General features: G+C 41.9%; 1 protein-coding gene across 1 annotated transcript in view; it reads left to right on the plus strand.

The window, feature by feature from the left end:
- The first annotated feature begins 7,632 nt into the window (after nt 1-7,632).
- Nucleotides 7,633-19,455, plus strand: part of AADAC (arylacetamide deacetylase) — a 44,605-nt gene continuing 32,782 nt past the window's right edge. The window contains exon 1 of the mRNA XM_074591917.1: nt 7,633-7,816. Coding sequence (XP_074448018.1) covers nt 7,781-7,816 — 36 coding nt within the window. The 5' untranslated portion in view covers nt 7,633-7,780. The remainder of the gene's footprint in view (nt 7,817-19,455) is intronic.

The following is a 19,455-nucleotide window of genomic DNA, read 5'->3' on the forward strand; positions in this document are numbered from 1 at the left end:
AGTCAGTGCAAAATGACTCAAACTTTAGGGAATGAAGTGACACAGAGCAAATGATGTATGGAAGGAATGATTCCTCTTTTCTTTTTCTTCTTGGAAAATGGGAATAGCCTCGCTTTTCAAGCAGCAAGTCTGCATCTCTGGTGGCCAACCCTGTTCATAAGGCAGAACGCAGCGACCAGTGCAGGGGAGCTGCACGTGTGTTGTGCGCAGCAGGAGCTGTTGCATAGTGCTTCTGTGTCGTTAAGTATATTGTCAGCTTCCTTCAGGCAAACTGCGAAGGGGCTGAATCACAAAGCTGGAATCTCAAAGGAAATAGTGGATAATCCACAGGAGTAAAAAAAAAAACAAAACCTTTTTTTTAGGTAAAAGGGCACAACGATTTTGAAGAACACTGTACTGCTGTGTTTTATGCATCAGTGTCAGCAAAAGATTCTTTTTTATTTTGTGCAATTCTAATCTGAATTATGTACCTCTTTGTTTGATTGATGCTTGCTTTTTAATTTGTTCTTCCATTGCGGATACTGGCCATTCCCTCCCACATGCGCACTGTTTCCTTGTGAGACTGATCTGGCTGGTTCGCAGACCAGTACTCCAGGTGTCTCAGTTCCTGTCATGCATTCCTACTCTGCCTCATTTTATTCCTCCTTCTGCTATCCCTTCTCTCCATATTATGCCGGTTCTCCTTAAATGCCCTTTGCAAAATGTTTTTATGTTGTTCTTTTTCTTCACAGCTTCTTGCTGGCCAAATACTTTTAATGTCTTCTGTGCCAATTCCCTGTATGGTACCAGATCGTGTGTCTGATTGTGTCAGGATCAGATTGTCTTACTATTTTCTTAAATAGGGAAGTAATAACAAACAAAAGAAAATACTAAAATTTGTGACAAAGCAGCATGTTGGCATCTCTTATCTGTGTAGGAATATGTTATTTTCAATTCATGTTGGAAAAAGAAAGCTAACAGAAATCTATCCAGGAAGCTAATTCAGTGTGAAGGACTTGCTTCGCAGGGCACAAGGCTGCCCACTGTCCCATTTTTCTTGAACAGTCAGGCAGAAGGAGTGGGAATCTGTCCAAACTGACCAGATGACACGTGCCCAGTGCTGGACTGAGGAGTCACTGAGCTCCTAGGGCCCAGTACCTTTGTCAAAAACTGTTTTGCCTTGAAAAAGGTATGGCTTCTGCCATAATTTACACATGGAAAAACCTGAAGATGTGACTTGGTGCAGTTGCATCTGCCAGAGTTTTTGAAGACTGAAAGAACAACTCTGTGATAAAAGAACAACGCAGTTCACGTATTTGGCAGTAAGTACTGCTACATCTGGAAAGAAGTCCTCGTTGTTACCTGGTTCTCTGGAGCAGATGCTGTGTATCCCCATGCCTCCTCCATGCACAACGAACTGAGCACTGAGTCAGAGTCCTGGGGTAAGGCTGTAAGCACAAAATTATGCAGCACTTTCCATAAAATATTTCTAGTTTCTCAGCTTGTCTCACCTAATCTTATATGCTCCAAATTAAATCTTAAATATCTGGATCTTTTATGAAGAATTGAGCATTCTGACAGTGCTTAACACTCAGAGCCAGAACCAGACTGGTATTTTGCATTTCACTGTGGTATTTCCAATGTACTCTTCAGAGCTATAGATCTCAGCTTCTGAGGCTGAGTGCTTAAGAAATTATGTTAACTGTGCTTGAGTGAGTATGCAGAAAATTCTTTTAATTAATATGCTATACATTCAAGTTCCTAGGCATTAGGGCAAAGTTTACATTGACTTACAGGGTCTTAACTTACACAGTAAGTCAAAATAACACATCTTCAGGTAGGCTTAACTGTTTTTCTAAAGCAAATATGGCAGTTTTCAGCTGTGATCACAATACCTGGCATCTGATTGAAGCTTGTGATGTAAATTTCTTCAAATAGGCTTTAATGCACGTGATCTCCTTTGCCAGACTGTGAAATATAGGTTACTAACAGGGCAACTAACATAAGTATGATAAGGTTTTGTTAACGTCTGTCTCATTGTGTTGATGGACAGCCTTTAAAAGGTTTACATGACTCTTTGAGTGCCTTGTTGGGAATTTTCAAAATAACACACTGAGGTACAATTCTTCTGTGGCTCGAGGCCATAGTCGGCCACTTAAGTTCCATTGTAATGAATTGGACAAACTCCCAGCAAAACATCAGTCGATTCTGAAAATCAGTCTTTTTGAGCTGCTAGTATATTTATGCAAATATTAATATGGGGACCATAAGTCACATCTGCTTTATGCAATGCAGTGCTGTATACAGCTCTCCAAGAAACCAAGCAGTACGTCAGAGGAATATTTGTAGAGAGGACTGAGATTCTCTCATATGTATAAGCAAACACATTCAGGCATGCAGCCTGAGCCTTGGTGGTTTAATATGGAACTCTGATAAAGCTTAAATGAATTTTTCTACTTATGTAGAAAGAACAAGGCAGCTGGTCATAGGAAAAGAGATTACACTCCTGTTTCCCCTGGCCAAAATCTCATGGCAGTAATCCTGTCAGAGTTCCATTTTACTCCTGTGGAAATTAATGGCCTTTCATAAGAGCATGACTGACTTCAGAAGGCACCTTGGACTTACTGGTGTTCACTCTTACTTCTCTGTTGCTACTTCAGAGAATTTTAGCTGATTTCAGTGAAACTACAGCAATGTAAAAATCTTATCAGGAGACAATAAGGCTCTTTCCTATGCTGTTGAGTATGAATAGCAATAGGCAACAGCACCTGGAGTAGAACAAGCTGTTTCACAATTACCAACTATGCTAAAAAACTGGTACTTTTAAATATCTTCTGCATTGTGACAGGTATTGCCAGTTAGCATCTTACCACAGAAACCAAATTAAATTGATGCAGATTTTGTCTGGGCAGATTGCTAGAACCAGTTGAGGTAAAAAGCTCTCTTTTTGCTGTGGAAGTTATCACCTGGCATCCATGTTGATTCTTCTCAGCTCTTTAAGACGCTTTGGAAACTGTTAAACACTGTCACTTGTGGGTGCTGCCTGTCGCAGGGAGCGCCGGCTTTGTGCTGAGTGCTGGTCCCAGGCAGTAAAAAGGAGCTTCTCAGGTGGGAATGAAGGGAAATTGTGTCCCAAATGTGTCCCTCAGCTGCCGGCATGGAGGCTCCACGGCTCCTCCAGGCTGCGGGGCCTGGAGGGAGAGACATGGGCAGGGAGGGTGGCTGCCCGCCTCTGGAGGTGGATGTGTGCTGTCCTCTGGTTCCTGCAGAAACGCTCTTCTGGGTGTGTGTCCTGAGAAAGGGTCTGAGAATTACGGTTTTAATATAGTAATGAAATTAAAATTGCGTAGATGATGCTACCAGACTCGGGTGTTTTACTTCACAGTTCTGTTCCAGAAGTCATGGACATAAAATTAACGTGACGCTAAAATTAATGTAAAATTTTGCGTTTATGTTTGCTTTCTCCACAGGGTCCCGGGCAGAGGGGCTGTTCCCTGTCAGCGCCCTGAGGACGCCCACAGGCCTCACCGGGGCCTGCCCTGCTCTGCCCAGCCCGATGCCTCCATTGCAGCGGGACAATGCCAGGGCTGCGCCTCAGGCGAGCCTCCCCTGTCCCCATCCTTGTCCTCGTCCTCATCTGCTGGTCACTGGCACTGCCTGTCCATGGGGCACAGGGCTGTGGCTGCCCTCCCCTCCAGGCCCGTCCCAAAGGGTGGCCCCGCGGCCATGGCGCTCTGTGCTCCGGCTTCCTTTTGTTCTTCTTCCGTACCCTGCTGACCGGCGAGTATCTCAGATGTGCGGTCAGGAGGCAATTCATCTTTCCTGGTTGGGATGGGCCGTTACTGATGCCTGCACTGGGTCTGAGCAGCTGGGGACTCCCACTGGCCACCGCTTTTGAACTCTATCCAGCTCAGATGACACGGGGCCCGATAAATCACCCACAGTACTGGCAGCCACATCAAAAGCTCCTTCTCGGTGCATTTAATACAGGCACGCAGATAATAACCTATTTTGTTGACAAAGGTCTATCTTTTCTTGCCTTGTGGAAAGCTGTAACATCTTTCTCCCTCACCTGGGTAGTTATTAGAGGTGGGCATGAAGAGAGGGATCATCTGTCACTCAAGTTTAGAGGAAGAGCTTGTTTTAAAACTCTGCGTGCCTGGGGAAAATCTGCTATCCTCATTACTGGAGCATATCCTCAAACAGGGTAATTGCGTGTTTGATCTACAATGACACGTAGAATCAGTAGTTCCTGTGCCTTCAGTGAGAGCTATAGTCTCCTTTCAGACCACCTGGCAAGCAGAGATGTTAACCTGCAAATCTACTCAAGCGGCAGATGAACCGAATCACAGACGTTCCTGTTAAAGTAGTATTGCAGGTGCAGACGGGATGTTTTCAGTGCTCATCTCAAACATTGTCTAGAATGTTTTGTAATGGTTTTCATTTCAAAAGCAGTATTGAAATCAGATTTTGGAGGTGCTTGTGTTGCTTTCTATAGGTATATTGTGAGAATACTTAACCTGGCATGTCATTGTTTCTTGATGGCCACTATACAGCACAAATTTACATGCATAGGATAAGGCAGCAAGTTTTCTGGTTATTTGTGTTATTAAAGGCACAAAGATGATAGAATTGTTTTAATTTAATTTAAAAGTGAAGAAGCAGCTCTATTGTCTTGTTTACTTGCTCTGGAAAGGAATATTTTATCAGTGTACAGTGAAAACAAGCTCCCAGGATGAACAGATTAGATCTAGCACCTTGGGAAAATTTAGGGACGTTGGTCATAAAAGAGGGGAACATAGCTATGCTGATACAAAAAGGTTTGTCACATTCAGTGAATGTAGATAATGCAAAACTATGCCTTAGTACATAGATAACTACATGAAGACTCTTTAAGTCAATTCGAGGGCAGTCTCTAGATCATGCTGGTGTCTGACTTGGAGGATGACCCTTACGAGGGAAAAAGCGTTCTTGCTGTTCTTGTCTTAGTTCCCAGCATGGCGGTCCATTGCAGTAGGTCATTTAGTGCCCTTACCTTTAAACAAAAAACCATAGCCAAGCTGCTGTCAAACCTGCTCCTGTGCAACAGTTTTTGTTCCTCAGGCTGGTGTCAGTGCTCATTGTTTAGACCGACAGACAGTGGAGGATGGTCATTGTACTGCAGCTCTACGGGAGGGAGTAATTCACTGCTGCCCGTCCTTTCCTCTGTATCTGTTCCACAGAAAGGCTCTCATGGCAGCCAGTGGAACTATCTGATTTCCTGCAATGCTGAACTGTAACTGCCTTAATAAAAAATAAAACATGAGAAGAACCAAAAAGTTGAATGAACCTGGCTGTATAAAATGTCAACAAAATTAGCTACACAAACAGAAGTAGTTAAATATTGCAGCACGGATTTTCTTGCATTTTCTAAGTCTCTAGGCTTTGTAAATATTCCATTTTTTGTTTTCCCCCCTTAGCTTTAAAAACTGACCTTGAAATTGGAGAATTTACATTTAGAGTGCTTTGTTTTGTGGATGGTTTCTGCCAAGTTGTCAGGATCTGAGGGTATCTGTTGGATCCCAAATGCCAGTTTTACTACTCAACCACACGGGTCAGAAGTTCTTACAACCAGCTTTTATTGCTCTAAGTGACTTCTGATTTCTCCTATGATATTGTTTGATCTGAAACAAAGAAATGTATTAGAAGACTCCTGCATGTGCAGTTAAAAAATAAAAAAAGTTGTGCTAAGAGCATGCAGAAACTTTTCTGTTTATGCATCTCCCCAAAATTACAGTCAAGTGCCTTTCTTTAAATGAGGGATTTAACTCCCCTTGTTTTGATATGAGCAGTTCGTATATTAAAAAACAAGAACGAACCAACCCTAATTGTATCTTCTCATACCCTGCCAGTAACTTTGCCATGAATCAATAGCTTTGATTAATGTGTGAGGTGCAAAAGCTTTGTATAATTTGCAGAAAGCATGATCGAGGTTTTAATTTTAATTTGGAAAGCTTCACTTGTTTTCCCCTGTGTAAACCAACTCAACAGCAGCTTTGTTTTGGTTTTCTTCATTTCTTGCCGAATGTGACCTACGTGGTTTAAAATTTGCAAATATAGTTTGCAAACTGAGAAATCTTGTGAGGTTAAAGGGTTAATCTCCATTCTTCTGGAGCCGCTACAGATTTTTTTTTGGGAAGAGTGACTTTGTTGTTAAAGCTTTGTTCTCTCCTCACGCACTTACCTCCTGAGTCTCTTGGCTCACAGAGGCCAGTGCACTTTGGAGAATTTCACGTGTCATGGTGGGAACTGAGCATACTGGGCATGATGTGAAGTCAAACCTGTGACTTTTCCAAGATAAGCCTTTCTCTCAAGTTCTTTGCCTGATTAGATTCCTACTGTCAACTTCTGCCAAAATCAGCTGGGGTATTTCCATTGTCTTCTGCGTACTTGGGGGTAAATTTGTATGCTTCGGGTTGGAACTAAAAGTCCTAAACTTAGACTACCAAGTATGACAGTTTAGAAGTTCCTACCTTTAACTGTGGTCATTGTGAACTGAGAGTACTTCACCACCAGGAGGCATGCAGCACCTGCTGGGCAGTAGATAACAGCTCCTCGAGATAGCAGGTAGTTAAAATCAGGGGTTTTTTTAAAAAAACATGATTCTTTATTTCTTTTATTTATCATAATGCTCTGGGTAAAGCTGTACTTCATCACATTGTAAGAGTAACTAGTAAAATGATGTGATTGCAGTTCCTCTGATGCAAAAATGGCCTGAATATTTATGTATATACACATACACACATATATGTGTAATATACATATGACTAAATAGATTATCTCTAATCTCTAATGATATAATGTATCAGTGGGAATTGAAATAGCATAATTGTTTAATAGCTGATACCATCTTTAACAATTTGACAATTGCTAATTATAATTAGCCAGCATCTTAGGTAAAAATAAGTGAGTCCAAAGGGCAGTATGTTGTTACTTACAATTCTACAAGCCTATGTAACCTATAGGTATAGTGCAGTGGTTAAAGAAAGATGTTCTGGCAATTCATTAACAAGAATCTTAAAACCTACCTATCAGCCAATTGGAAACAAACAAAAGCTGATGTATGCCATGGATAATCTTTGCTTGTGGTGAAGTAACAATTTGTCATCTCCTGAAGAAGGCCCTGCACACTGGCCTTCAATTCATCTTTTAAATAGTTGAAAAAAACAAAGAGAAAAACCCCACCAAAACAAACATGCAAATGCCACCACCCACCACCCAAACAAGCAGAGAGATCTCTGGACAAAAGAAACAAGGCATGGTTGTTTATTTCCAAGTTATAGATGGATATAGATTTCCAAGATAGATACGTTTCTGAATTATGTTTTATTCCCAGTTGCAATTCAATTAAATTACATCTTGAAGTGGAATGCTTTAAAGTCAGGTATGCTAGCTTTTCAGGTCACAACTGCAGCCTTGCTTCTGCACAGCTGATACGTTTTGCTCTGAATTTGTCAGCATTTTTAATTAGGTGGAGAAGTGGAGAACTTCATTATTTTCAGGTGTTAGAGGGGTGAATCACACTGTGCCTAATGTTATTCACACAAAGCTAGAGGGACTATTTAAAGGTGTGCGAAGGTTCAGATCTTTTGTTTGGTGAGGCCTGGTGTGGTTCTGTGTGCTTTGTCCAATTAAATAGTTTTTGAGCCTTATGGTTGAAGACTAGTGGTTGCAGGCCATAAGAAGCCTTAAAAATGTAGGAATTCTTATATTCTAAGTCAAGGTCAATACTGGAAAATGAGAAGTTTTTCTGGGTTGAAATATGGAGAGGAGGGAAAAGAAGATGCCTGTTCTACAGGTAAGAAAGCCTGAACGCTGCACTGGAACATGCTTGTTCACAGTATAGGCATTGAGAATGCTTTTAGCTAATACACGTTATTTTACTTACTGAACATGTCATGGTGGATTGCATAAAATCAAAAGTATACTTTCCTGTATAAGCTTAACTTATAGTATAAGGCTTTTCTGCTGTGGCTGTAAATGTGCGGGCTGTGGGACTGAGCACGTGAACTGAAGGAAGCGGTTCTGTGGGGAACTTGCATCAGTAAGCTGATTAAGAAGGCAGGGGCGAATGCTCGCTTGGTGTGCCTTTTGAAAACCTTAAGCTTTAGGTGATTGAATAATTTCTACGTTGAATAGCATCTGAAAAGTCATTTGGGAGGAGAAAACAGTATGAAAGTGTGGTATGGATTAAAAAAAGTGAAAAGTGGAGAGTTTAAACTTGCCATTTTCTCCTATTTCTCCCTTTGTATGTTCAGCAGAGCGCGTCTCAATCATTTTCAAGTATAAAATGCCTAATTAAAAATACTTTAAAAAAAAAAATTAGTTGTCATCATGAGTTATGAGGTTAGAGCTAGGTAATGACCTCTGTGTGTCTCTTCTGCTACTTTTATCTTAACAATATTGTCCCGTAGCTTCTTTAAAGGTATGCAGTGACTGTTGTGTAGCGGTTCTTTCCGAGGCTCTTGTAATAGCTGTGTCCTATGACAAAATGAAATGAGAAATGACTCGCCTGCTTTGAACTCTGCTTTGAGTGTGTTGTAGTTCAACATTTATACAATGCCAAAGCTACGTTGTTTATTAGATTTAACATGTTTATTTTGTGTTCGGGTTTAAAATGGATCACCACAGGGAAAAACAAGGTCTCTTCCAAATACGACTTTACAAACATCTCAAGATGAGGTTTCTGAAGTCTGTGTTGTTTACTTATGTTCTTGCATTGAATAATACTGTGCGGTTTCTTTTTCTGTGTCCTACAAAATAGTCGTCCAGAATGCGTTTAACCTAATACTTGCACAGAGAAGTGTGCAAACTATTATAAAAACCAAACATAGCTCTGCAATTAAAAAAATGGATGTCTACGTTTTTTGACTGTAACGGTAGAAATGTCTAAAGCCTGTTAAAGTGTATAAATAAGTTCAGTGTAACACTGGGCCGCAATTCAAATATCTTATGTCATGAGGAGAGGTGAGCTTGATAATGTGTGAGACAGGATGTACAGGAACACGCACTACTGAACTTGCATTAACACTGAAGAGATCATCTGTATAATTCCCAATAAACTCAGTAAAGGTGATGGTCAAAAGCTTGTGCTTCTTGTACAGAGCTATTGACTTGCTGATTAAGAGGAAAGGTGAGAATTTCAAATTAATTATATGACTAAAGGTATTTCTAGAGCATTTGGAGCTTTGTTTCAGCGGGGTGGCTCTGAGCTACGGATGGATTGGCAAGTGCACGGATCTTAGTTCCTTGGGCTCAGAAGTTCGTAAGAACTTGTTTTTATCACTGGAGTGAGTTCCATTCCAATTCCCTGACTCCAGAGTCCAGTCTGGTTATATCCAAAGAAGTTTATAGCCTTATATTTGTAATAGTGTTTATTTACTTGGGGAATGCTTTTTTGGTGGTTCTCATTTCATTGTCTAAACCAGGTGTAAAATGGGGCTTTGCCCATCGGTGGGTTTTAGCTTTAACTCTTCCTGTGTGAGGTGGCTCCATCAGCGCTGACTCAGATGTTTATCGGGGTGAGGGGGAACGGAGGAGGAAACTCCATTGTTACACAAGCTCTTCTGGAATAGCTTGCTGATCCTGAGTTTAATGAATGAGATCGGGCACCCTGCAGCAGTGCTAGATGGAACAACGGATTTTTGTGTTGGCGTATGTGTAAGGCAAGAATGCACTGGTGGAGGACAGAGCATTTCCTTGCTGGTTTCCTAAGTGACTGCTATTATGTTTCATTTGTTTTGGAAACGTGCTGTATATTTCAGACTTAACTGTATGTTTCTGTTGGTTTGTGTCAGAACCGTAAGTCAGTTTGAATGACCTTTCCATTACCGAATGTGATATACTCTCCAAGGACGAATGTTGCAAAGTATTCCAAAACACAGTTTTCTTCCATAAAAATCTCTTATAGCATATCAACTGCTGTGCTAAAACTCAAGAAATCTGGTGCTTTCATACAGCTCAAAATACAATTAACCTACATTTATTTACCCTATGCCTTGCTCCCTTTTCTTGTCTCCCTGTTGCTGTCGGTATGACCCTTAATGCAGATTCCCCTTTTTTTGGGGGGAGCAGCAGGGAAGGTGCAGTGTGCCGGGACAGGCCCTGGTGTGGTGCGGCTGCTGGGAGCGCGGTGGCAGCTCCTCGGTGCCGGCACTGGCACTGTGGGGCAGAGGTGGATGCAGGAGGAAAACGCAGCTCTCCTTGCCCAGCTGCTGGGCAACGCTGCTGCAGGTGAGGCTTCTCAGGATGGGTGGCATTTCCATGGGCAGGAGGTGCCGTAGGGTCCACTGGGACACCACAGACAAGCAGGGATCCTCTGGTGAGGTGTCAGGCTCTTGGATTTGGGATCCCTTGTGCTGGGCCCAGCATAATGTGGTTTTATTTATTAGTTTTCTATTAGGGATGTGGAACGAAGAAAGCATTTGGAAGCAACTCGAAGCCACTAAAAGAAATGTTCTTTTCTGTTTATTCCTTGGCTTGCGTTCAGAAATTAAATGGTGATGCATTAAGAATCAAAAACTTTGACTATCTTACTAAATCTTTAATTGAATACAATTCAAAACCAAAAACATTACTTCCTTTTTTTGTTGCACTAGGAAAAAATAATGGATTTAAAGAGGCTACCTACATTTAACACCTTATACGAATCAGAACTGTCTAAATGTATGTGATTTTACTTTACTTTTTTTACTGAAAAAAAATTTATAAGTCTGTCATTCAGTCAGTAACTAAATTATATTTACTAATCTGACACAGATAAATTTCAGATTATCAATATGGCAATTTTTTAAAGGCATGTCTTCATTCACAATGCAGCCTATAAGCCTTAAGCTTCCTGGGTAGATAGTCAATATTTTGTTTTTCCACTTCATGTTGGATCTGTGTTATATTTCACAAGAGCAGCCACTGCTAAGGAATCCTTCGTTCTGGGAGCAGGGATGGCCGATGGAGCGAGGATGGGCAGGAGGCAGGTGTGAAGGCAGACCTGGTTGGGGGCGGATGGGCAGTGGGGAAGGGTCTGGAATGGGAATTTACAGGAGAGAGTAAGGGGGTTCCTCTGCCCTGTGTGCATCTTTCAGTGGCGCACAGATGCTTTTTTTGACACAGGGAGGAAGGGATTGAGTTATGTGTTTAAAAAGCCATGAAGGTGACGGAGGGTGAAGGAAGAACTAGGCAAAACTGTGCCTTCAGGAGTGGGAGATGGAAGCAGAACAACTAACAGATGAAAAGTGCAAGAGCAGCAGAATACCATACTTGCTCAGATGCTCTTTTAACTTTCCCAGAAATGTTGAAATGGATGTTCCTGGCCTTGGCTCCCTCCTGTCTGTGTTCAGAGCTTCTCAGTCCCGAGGTCTGGCGTGTTCAAAGGCCCGCCTGCCTCTCCTGCAGGGAAACAGCGCTGGCGGCCAAACCACCGCTTCCTCGGCTGCAGCGTGAGCCGGGGCAGGCTGGGAGGATCCCTGGGCTCTGCCGCTCGCCTCGCCAGCAAACAGGCGAGGGCACGACCATGGCGTGTTCTCCGGGCTTCAGTGCTGCAACCAGCAAACTTGTGGTATTGTGCTTTTGTGATATAGGTTAACAACTGAACACATATCTGCGTTACAAATTGAGGGTGTTTGTAAAGGCCTTTCAATGCCTTTTTAAGAATCCAAATTTAAAAATCTATTCACTTTCTAAGGGTTTTGTTCCTATGCCATGTGTAATGGTGCATGTTTCTCGGCCCTGAGAAAGGCTGTAAGATTAGTTAACGTGAACCTAGGGATAAGTCATACGTGCAAGCATTCACACAGCAAGAGGGGTCCCAGTGTGTGACAGTTCAGTGTGGCTCTTCAGAGGCACGTGGTGTTGGAGGGGATGAGGAAGACACCCACGCATCTGAGCTTTGCAAAGAGTCCAGCCAAAACAGCACAACTGCTGTCCCAATGTCTGCCGGCAACAGGAGGAGTTAGTAAATGCCTGGTAACCCTTTGCTTTGCACTGCTCTAGTTATAGGCACAACAGAGACTCTAAGCTTTGCATAGGAGAAGAAATATAAATTGCACTTCGTCCTGTTCCAGTGGCAGTCAACAATAAATTCAGTATGAGTAGGAATGCACTTATTATTTTACTACCAAATTAACAGCACTTTGCTTTACTGTTGTCCCTTTCCCCCCCTCTTTAGTAAGCCTTTCATAAAGGGTGAACATAGTTTTTTAATTACTGGTGTCTTTTGGTTTTCAGCATTCTGTGGCTAAACCCATTTTTTTAAAAGAAAAAAAAAAAGATGGTGAAGGTTATAGACTCCATCTAGATTATGGAATCTTACAATTTTTAAAATTAATTTAGCACCTTATCTTAAATCTTATTTATAGCTTGCATTTCTGAAGCAAGCTATGCTATACTTTGCCATATGTCCCACTCAAGGTAGTTCAGTGCTGATGCCGGCCGCTGAGAGATTTTATTTTGGTGGAGTCAGAAAAGTTACTTACTGGTGTTGTCACAAGGAGGGTGTGTGGGCTTCTCGTTTCCATAAGAGCTTCCCTGCATGTCTTAGGCTTTCTGTCTGCTCCTAAAGATGAAGCAGTGCCCATTTAGTGATGACTCGGTGGTGGCTGCCAGGTCCCAGGGCCAGCATCCTCCGTCAGGAGCTGTCTGCCGCAGCCCAGACCCCTGCAGGCATGGTGCCCCAGTGTTCACCGCCCAAAGCTTGGCAGCAAGCGCTGCCAGCCTGCTGGCGAGCAGACCTGTGCTGCCCTCCGCTTACACTGAAGGCTTGACTTACCTCCTAGTGAGCTCTTACAAGAGGTTCTTGAGAGAGCTGGCTTGGCTCAAAAACCTGCGTCAGCGCAGTTTTGTATGAGAGAAACTCGGAAGCTTTTCAGTCAGCGTGGTTGACTCTTGCGTGACAAGTTTACTCCTGGTCTCCTTTGGATCTGGCAGCAGAACTCCTGGGCTGTCAGCTGGCTCCTGTCTCTTTGCTTCCATGCTCCCAGCAGTGGAGGAAGGGCTGTGCTGATGGCTCCTCTCGCTCTCCGGGTTCTGTGCTTCCCAATGCCGGCACGCAGCTTCTGCAGCACTGCTGCCCCTGTGGGCTTTGGGGTGTGAACTGGGGTCTGTCCCCTCAGGTTTGGTTCCATGCTGGAACGTGGAGCGATGTGTACTGCTGGCTTGGGCAGCGTCCCGATGTGGCGATCCTGGGATCTCGGCCAGAGGCACAGAGTCATGGCTTCGTCAGGGATGGTGGGGAGATGGCTGTGTAGGACATCACCAGACCATGGCACACAGCTGAGGGGGGGTCGGGTACCAGCCCAGGAGAAGTGGGTGCTGGCGGTGTGGCCAGGCCTCGTGCCCGGGCGCAGGCATTTGCGTCGGTCATGGTGGTGTTTGTTGTTTCCCAAGCGAAAGTATCAGAAATGGCCATTTTGGCTGGCCAGGAGGTATCTGTAGGTAAAAAAAAAAAATCACTGCTATACAAATAAGCTTTTACTTAGATCAGGACATTGGCAATTGCTGTTTTTGAATGCCTGAAAAAAATAACTGTAGATAGTTAGACCAATAAAGATTTCAGTGTCTTTCTTGAGTAAAATTACAGTGGATTGTGAACACTGGCTAAAAGTTCTCTATTAAAAGTTAGTAACTCTCTATTAAAAGCTAGTAAATATGTTCTCTTTCCACAACAGTAAGCTTAGTATTGTAATTTTTATATGAGGAAAATTGTTGAATCAAGCTGAAAGGAATGTGCCCTTAATTCTTTCAGCAGTCCTTAAGCCACATGCTCAACAGCTCTGTTCAGAAACCCGAGCAATGTTTTTCTTATTTCTGCAACAACATTTGCCTCTCATTTCCATGCTTTCCAGCATTTTTCTTGGTATGAAGAGAAAATGCCTTTTTTCCCCTCAATGCTGTCTTAGGGCTGATGGTACTTGGATAATATACATGAACAAATTATTTCCAAAGCAAGCTTAGCTCTCCGTAACATGATATAACATGGGCTTGTGTTGTAGTTAAAACTGGAAACCTGTTGCTGTAAGCTGGTCTTCATCAAAAGGCCCAGATGATGCTGCTTTGTCATGCTGTCATTCCTCTGTCAGCCCAAAGCCAATGTTAATTTCTGAAATGAAGCATTCATCTCTGGCTGAAGTTTAAACACTTTCCAGGATATTTATAAATCCTTGTTTATGTTCAAAGCACTTGAAAAAACAAATCCGTAAATACCAGATTTACTTCAAGTAAATACTGCATTTAGTCACAGAAGATTTTCATCTTAATTTGTGAACACTTTGCACATTTTTTCCTTTGTTTCATAATAGAGAATAGAGGCACTAGTTAGACGTGGGAAACAGCAAGTGTGTATTTTTAAAGCAGCTTCACTTTACTATTCCTCTTTTCTTTGTGCTTTGACTTGCGTTTGCACGCAGGGTGGTATCCGGTGGTGTGCTTGTAGCAGCCTCTAGGTAATAAGTACCTTTTTTCTCCTGCAAAGAGAGGCCATGTGCCTTAGAGCAGCTGAGGAAGGTAAGTTACCCGCTCAACATTGAAAGCAGAGGACGGATGGAATAACCCAAATGGTACCTGGCCAAAATCATCAGTTTTCTAGTATTTGAACTAACGCAGTCTTTCCATTTCTTGAAAATACTTTCAGAATTCTTTTTTCATTGAAAAGAAAGAACAAAAAAGAGGAAAATTGGCTTTTTTCTTTCTGTTCTTTTTTTAAAAAAAAAAAAAAAAAAAAACAAAAAACAAAAAAACCCCCCAAAAACCAAACTCGGTTCATTTCTGAATCCTTCCAAAAAAAAAAAAATCAAACCCATCCTGGAAAAGCATTTTCTGACATTGAGATTAGCCAAGACCAGAGAGTCACCGTCTGGAAGTACTTAGCTGTAAATTCACATGCTCTTGGCTTCTAGCTTGTTTTATCTACTGTGTACTTAGCAGATAACCTTTGGCTTTGTTCAGTTTTTGTTTACAACGTGAAGTCCAAAGTGACTTCACTAAAATGATATTAGACAGTTGTGAGAGTAATATCCTGCATGTTGAGCAAAACTGGAGACTTCTGTGTCCCATTTATCCTGTGATGGCGTGAAGCATAATTAAAAATAAGGTTTTATTCTAATTTGGTTCTTGTGTCAATCCTAGAGCAGTATCAAGCATCTGTGAGTTTCTTTCACTGGGAGCTGCAGTGTTGGGGTGCCCAGGCAGGAGGAGCATGATTTGGACTGTCTGTACCACTGCTCAAGTGCAAGGCTGTTGGGGACAAGGTGATGAAGCTGCTGTGGACCCCAGTCCTCGTGAGAGTTCATGCTGCGGTCTCAAATTGCCCGGAGAGAGCTCAACCCAAAACAAAACTTTTTTTACTTTTGCATATTGAAAATTGTGGAGAACTGCAGTAATCCATGATTGACTAGTGTTTTGCCAACCTCTGTGAAGCTCAGGTTGCCTCCAAGGGAGGCAAGCTGGAATACAGTTGTTCCTGCGCAGGCTGCGCTGACCTAGGAGATGCACTCTGCTTGTTCTCACCCATCTCTGCTATAAAAAGAATAAGAAACATCTGGCAGAGAGGCCAAAGAGATCAGATCTTCTAAATGCAGATGCTTTGGAAAGTAGTATAACAATATGGAGCTTATGTTTTCTTTGTTGTCGAAACATATTACACTTTCCCTTATGCTAAGCCCCAGTTCCACCAGACATTCTTTTATGGATAGTGTTTTGTTGGCTTTTCTCTTTCCCCTCATAATTTTTGTTCAAATCTTCTAAAACAAAGTAAGCGTACCATACTACTTCCTCTGCTCTTTCTGAAGACTTTCCCCTTGTGAATACACGTAGAAAATACCTGGTTGGTTGTGTATGAGCTGGATTTAATTTCTAGGTCATAATAAGTAAGGATGAGGGACCAAATTCTGATCCAGTGATGACATAGGTAAACTCCCACTGGTTTCCAAGGATTCAGAATTGGCTGCAGAGGACTTAATTTTGCACATCTGAGTGCCTCTGACAAACACATTTGGCTCACTTTCTGCCAGCACTCCATTTTTATTATTTTTTTTTTTCTCAGCTCAGATGTTTATGTGAGTACTTTCTGTCTTGAGAGACTGAAAGTGGGTATATTTGAGGGTATAAATGAAATTAAATATATCTAGCAAATGCCATCAACCCCGCTCAGACGGAGGAGCCTTATAAAGATGATATACCTTATCTCAGCCAGCTCTGTTCGTGTGTTTTTCTCCTGAGAGGGTGCAGGGTTGTTGTGCAAGCTCCCCATAGCTGCCATCTTCCTAGTAGGGCTTTCTGTAACCTTCACAGCCCTATGCAGAGCCTTGCCATCGCTCAGCTTGGTGCTTGGGATGTCACAGGTGAAGCTGCATCTATTTTTTTTTTTTTTTCATGGCACTTCAAATTTATGGCGGGTAGAAATGCTCAGAGACGAAACCCTGTGTCATTTCATATGGGTAAATGGTTTTTGAAGTGAGAGAAGTACTCTAATGTTAGTGGCACATGTCTGTAATAAGCAGTGTAAAAAAAATTGGAGCCAGTACCTGCTCTGAAGGTCTTGCAGTGCAAGTATTGAACTAGTGTTATTTATCTATCTTGACATTGAGATAAGCAGTGTGTGTGCAAGAATTTTATTCCATGTATTACAAAGACAGTAAAATATATTCTTACGTCTCTAAGAGGAACAGTAACCTCAGGAAAACTTGTTTTCAGCAGCTGGAGTATAGGAGGGATACAAGGTGAAAAAACCAAAACCATCTGCAAGATGCTTTTGCTTATTAGGTGCTGAGAAGCCCGTTGTGTTTGATTCTAGGGAAGTATTGTGTCTCAGAGCGTCTGTCACTCACAGTGCTTGCAAAATCAAGGCATTGATTTTGTAGGGTGTACCACAAAACTGATGTCAACTTAGTGGTCCTAGAAATTAAGCAAAGGAAAACGTGAGCAAGACAATGACTACTTCAAGTGTTGGCTTCAGAAATTTCAGACAGATCAAAAAAGATAAAGACCTTCATGAAAAAAGTGTCTTTGCTATTTTTCTAATAAACCACTGCAGACAAGAGACAGTTCTGTAAGAGGGAGGCTGAAGCAGCGTGATTTATTTGCTCAGCTAAACAAGTACATGTGGACTAAGACCCCAGGTCTGCGGCTGAAAACTTCAAAGGAAGCGATGTTGTGGGGAAGGAGCTCGGCAGGCGAGGGTCCCTGGGGACCTGTTTACCGCGTGAGTAATGCAGCTGTAAATTACAGACAGACAGGTTGTCATGCGAGCCTTACAGTGAGAGTCGGAGTGAGAAATTTTTATTGAAACATAAATGGGATTTTTAAACAACTTTCAGGATCACTAGTATTTAAAATCATATCACTGTTATTAGCAATAAAGTTATAAAAGGGTAAAATAAGCTTTAATAGAGTGTAGAAATTTAGCATTTAAAAAGGATCTTGCTTCAAGTGAGACTTCAATTTTCTTTGAGAATGGCACTCATTTTTCTACTTAAAAATCCCCACTGTGCGGGGTAGATCCAAGTGTGCCATGCAAATGTCATTGGCTTTGTTCCAGTTAAGCTCAGCCTTCCTACGGTTTGATTTCTTTGTTTTCTGTGCAGTGCGTAAAGGTGGGTGACACACATCTAACCAGCTCAGCAGAACTGCTGGATACATGACGCTTTATTCAAAAACTTAGTTCATTAGGTAGAATTGAATTCAGCTTTCTTACAAAACCTTACTGTCTTATACTTTGTGTTGCTCAAGTAGGAAAGCACGTGTTTGATACGCTAAATTGATGAGTTTGAGAATAGTTGGTAAGGAACTGTTTGAACGTGCAAATGTCTGACTTCATGTGCAACTACCAGAATAGCATCCTAAATCAGACATGCAAGTACAAAGGTTTTCACACTGAAAGTTTCACAAATCTGATTCTTCAAATAATGCGTATTCAGTAGCTCTGGACAGGAGTGTGGGATGCCTGTACAGAAGGAATATTTTAGCTTCGTTTCCTTTCTGAACTGGCTTGACAAGCAAATGTGGAAATTTCCACTGTCTTTCTGGATGTACACACTGTTCTTCTTCATTATTTTTCTATTCACCAATATTACGAGCTGTAGTTTTGTGTTAAAACTGAAATACTGCACAGAAGCAATAGTCAGCAGGGAATTTGGGAATGCTGAACGTAACATACTTTTAAACTTGTTAAGCCATTGCACTGAGAAGTCTAAGACTCCTCTCATTTAGGCCGCCTCCTCTCTACTTTCCTAGGCGTCTAATCCTATTTTGTGCTGGTTTTTCTGTAGTTTCCTGTTTTTCACTGTAGTTCCTGTGGTAACTGCCACGTACGCAGCAGTCGGCACTGAAATTTCCTATGCAAGATCCATTGCCTAAATCGCATCAGCTCATGATATGATTCTGAAACTTTTACTGCCTGTAAACAGTTAGAGATACAAATATCTGCTTTACATACATGTGTGTTGAGTTCAAAACACCTTAATTTACGGAAAGCAGCTCAGTAGTAATGGTCGGTTTGAATACACCGCTAGTGGCTGGTGCCCATCAGAGTTACTGCAGCTACTGCAAATTGGTGTCTTTCACTATTTGACTGCTCTAATCAAAGTTCAGACGGCAGCTGAGGCATGTTGTTGGATACAACACAGAGAAATGATATCATCATAGTTGTTTTCTTTGTGAAGCAGGTGAAGATTTCATTTCTCTGTCAGTTTGGTGATAATTGTGATTTTTGTTTGTGTATGAACCATACTCTTTAAGGCTTTCACATTTTCAGTGTATTGGTGAACATTTATTGTGTGCACCAGGATCAATCTACCTCCATTGTGCTTTCAAAATGATTGCTAGTTGATTACTAGTGTTATGTATGCTATCTCAAATACAGGAAAAGGTACATTTAAAGTGCGTTCAGAACTAAAGAGGCTTTTAACAAACCACGAATACTACACATCAGTTTGACGAAAGCTGCGCTTGGTGTCAATTGAATGGCAGGAAACCAATGTGGAGGGAATAAATAGCCTTCTCCCCTTTCTTTCCAAGCTCATACCGTTTGGATGAGTATGTCTCTCTTCCTTGGTGGTTTAATGGATTTGCTCATGTGGATAACTTCTGATAATTTGCTTCCTTCTCTGTGTACTTAGAACCCCATCAGCATGATGCTGCAGTACTATCCAAGCACAATTAGTGGTATCTACATTATATTTCCCTGGAATTGAACATACAGTTTGCAGCTGTAGTCTGGAAATAAAGCTCTTCCAATATTTCTTACTTTCACATATGGTTTATAGTTGATACCTATGTGTTAAGACAGTGATAAGATAAAGTTAAGCAAGGCCACGCACTTAAGGATGTGTCCGCAGAAGGCGGCCGTGCAGGGACGGCAGACTGCACTTCTCTGCCTCTGCTCACTGACGTTGTCCCGCTGACCAGTGGGTGAGCTCCGACCTGCCTTGGTGTGATGGGACACTGCGG

The sequence above is a fragment of the Larus michahellis genome, chromosome 6, assembly GCF_964199755.1.
Source record: "Larus michahellis chromosome 6, bLarMic1.1, whole genome shotgun sequence".
Taxonomy (NCBI): domain Eukaryota; kingdom Metazoa; phylum Chordata; class Aves; order Charadriiformes; family Laridae; genus Larus; species Larus michahellis.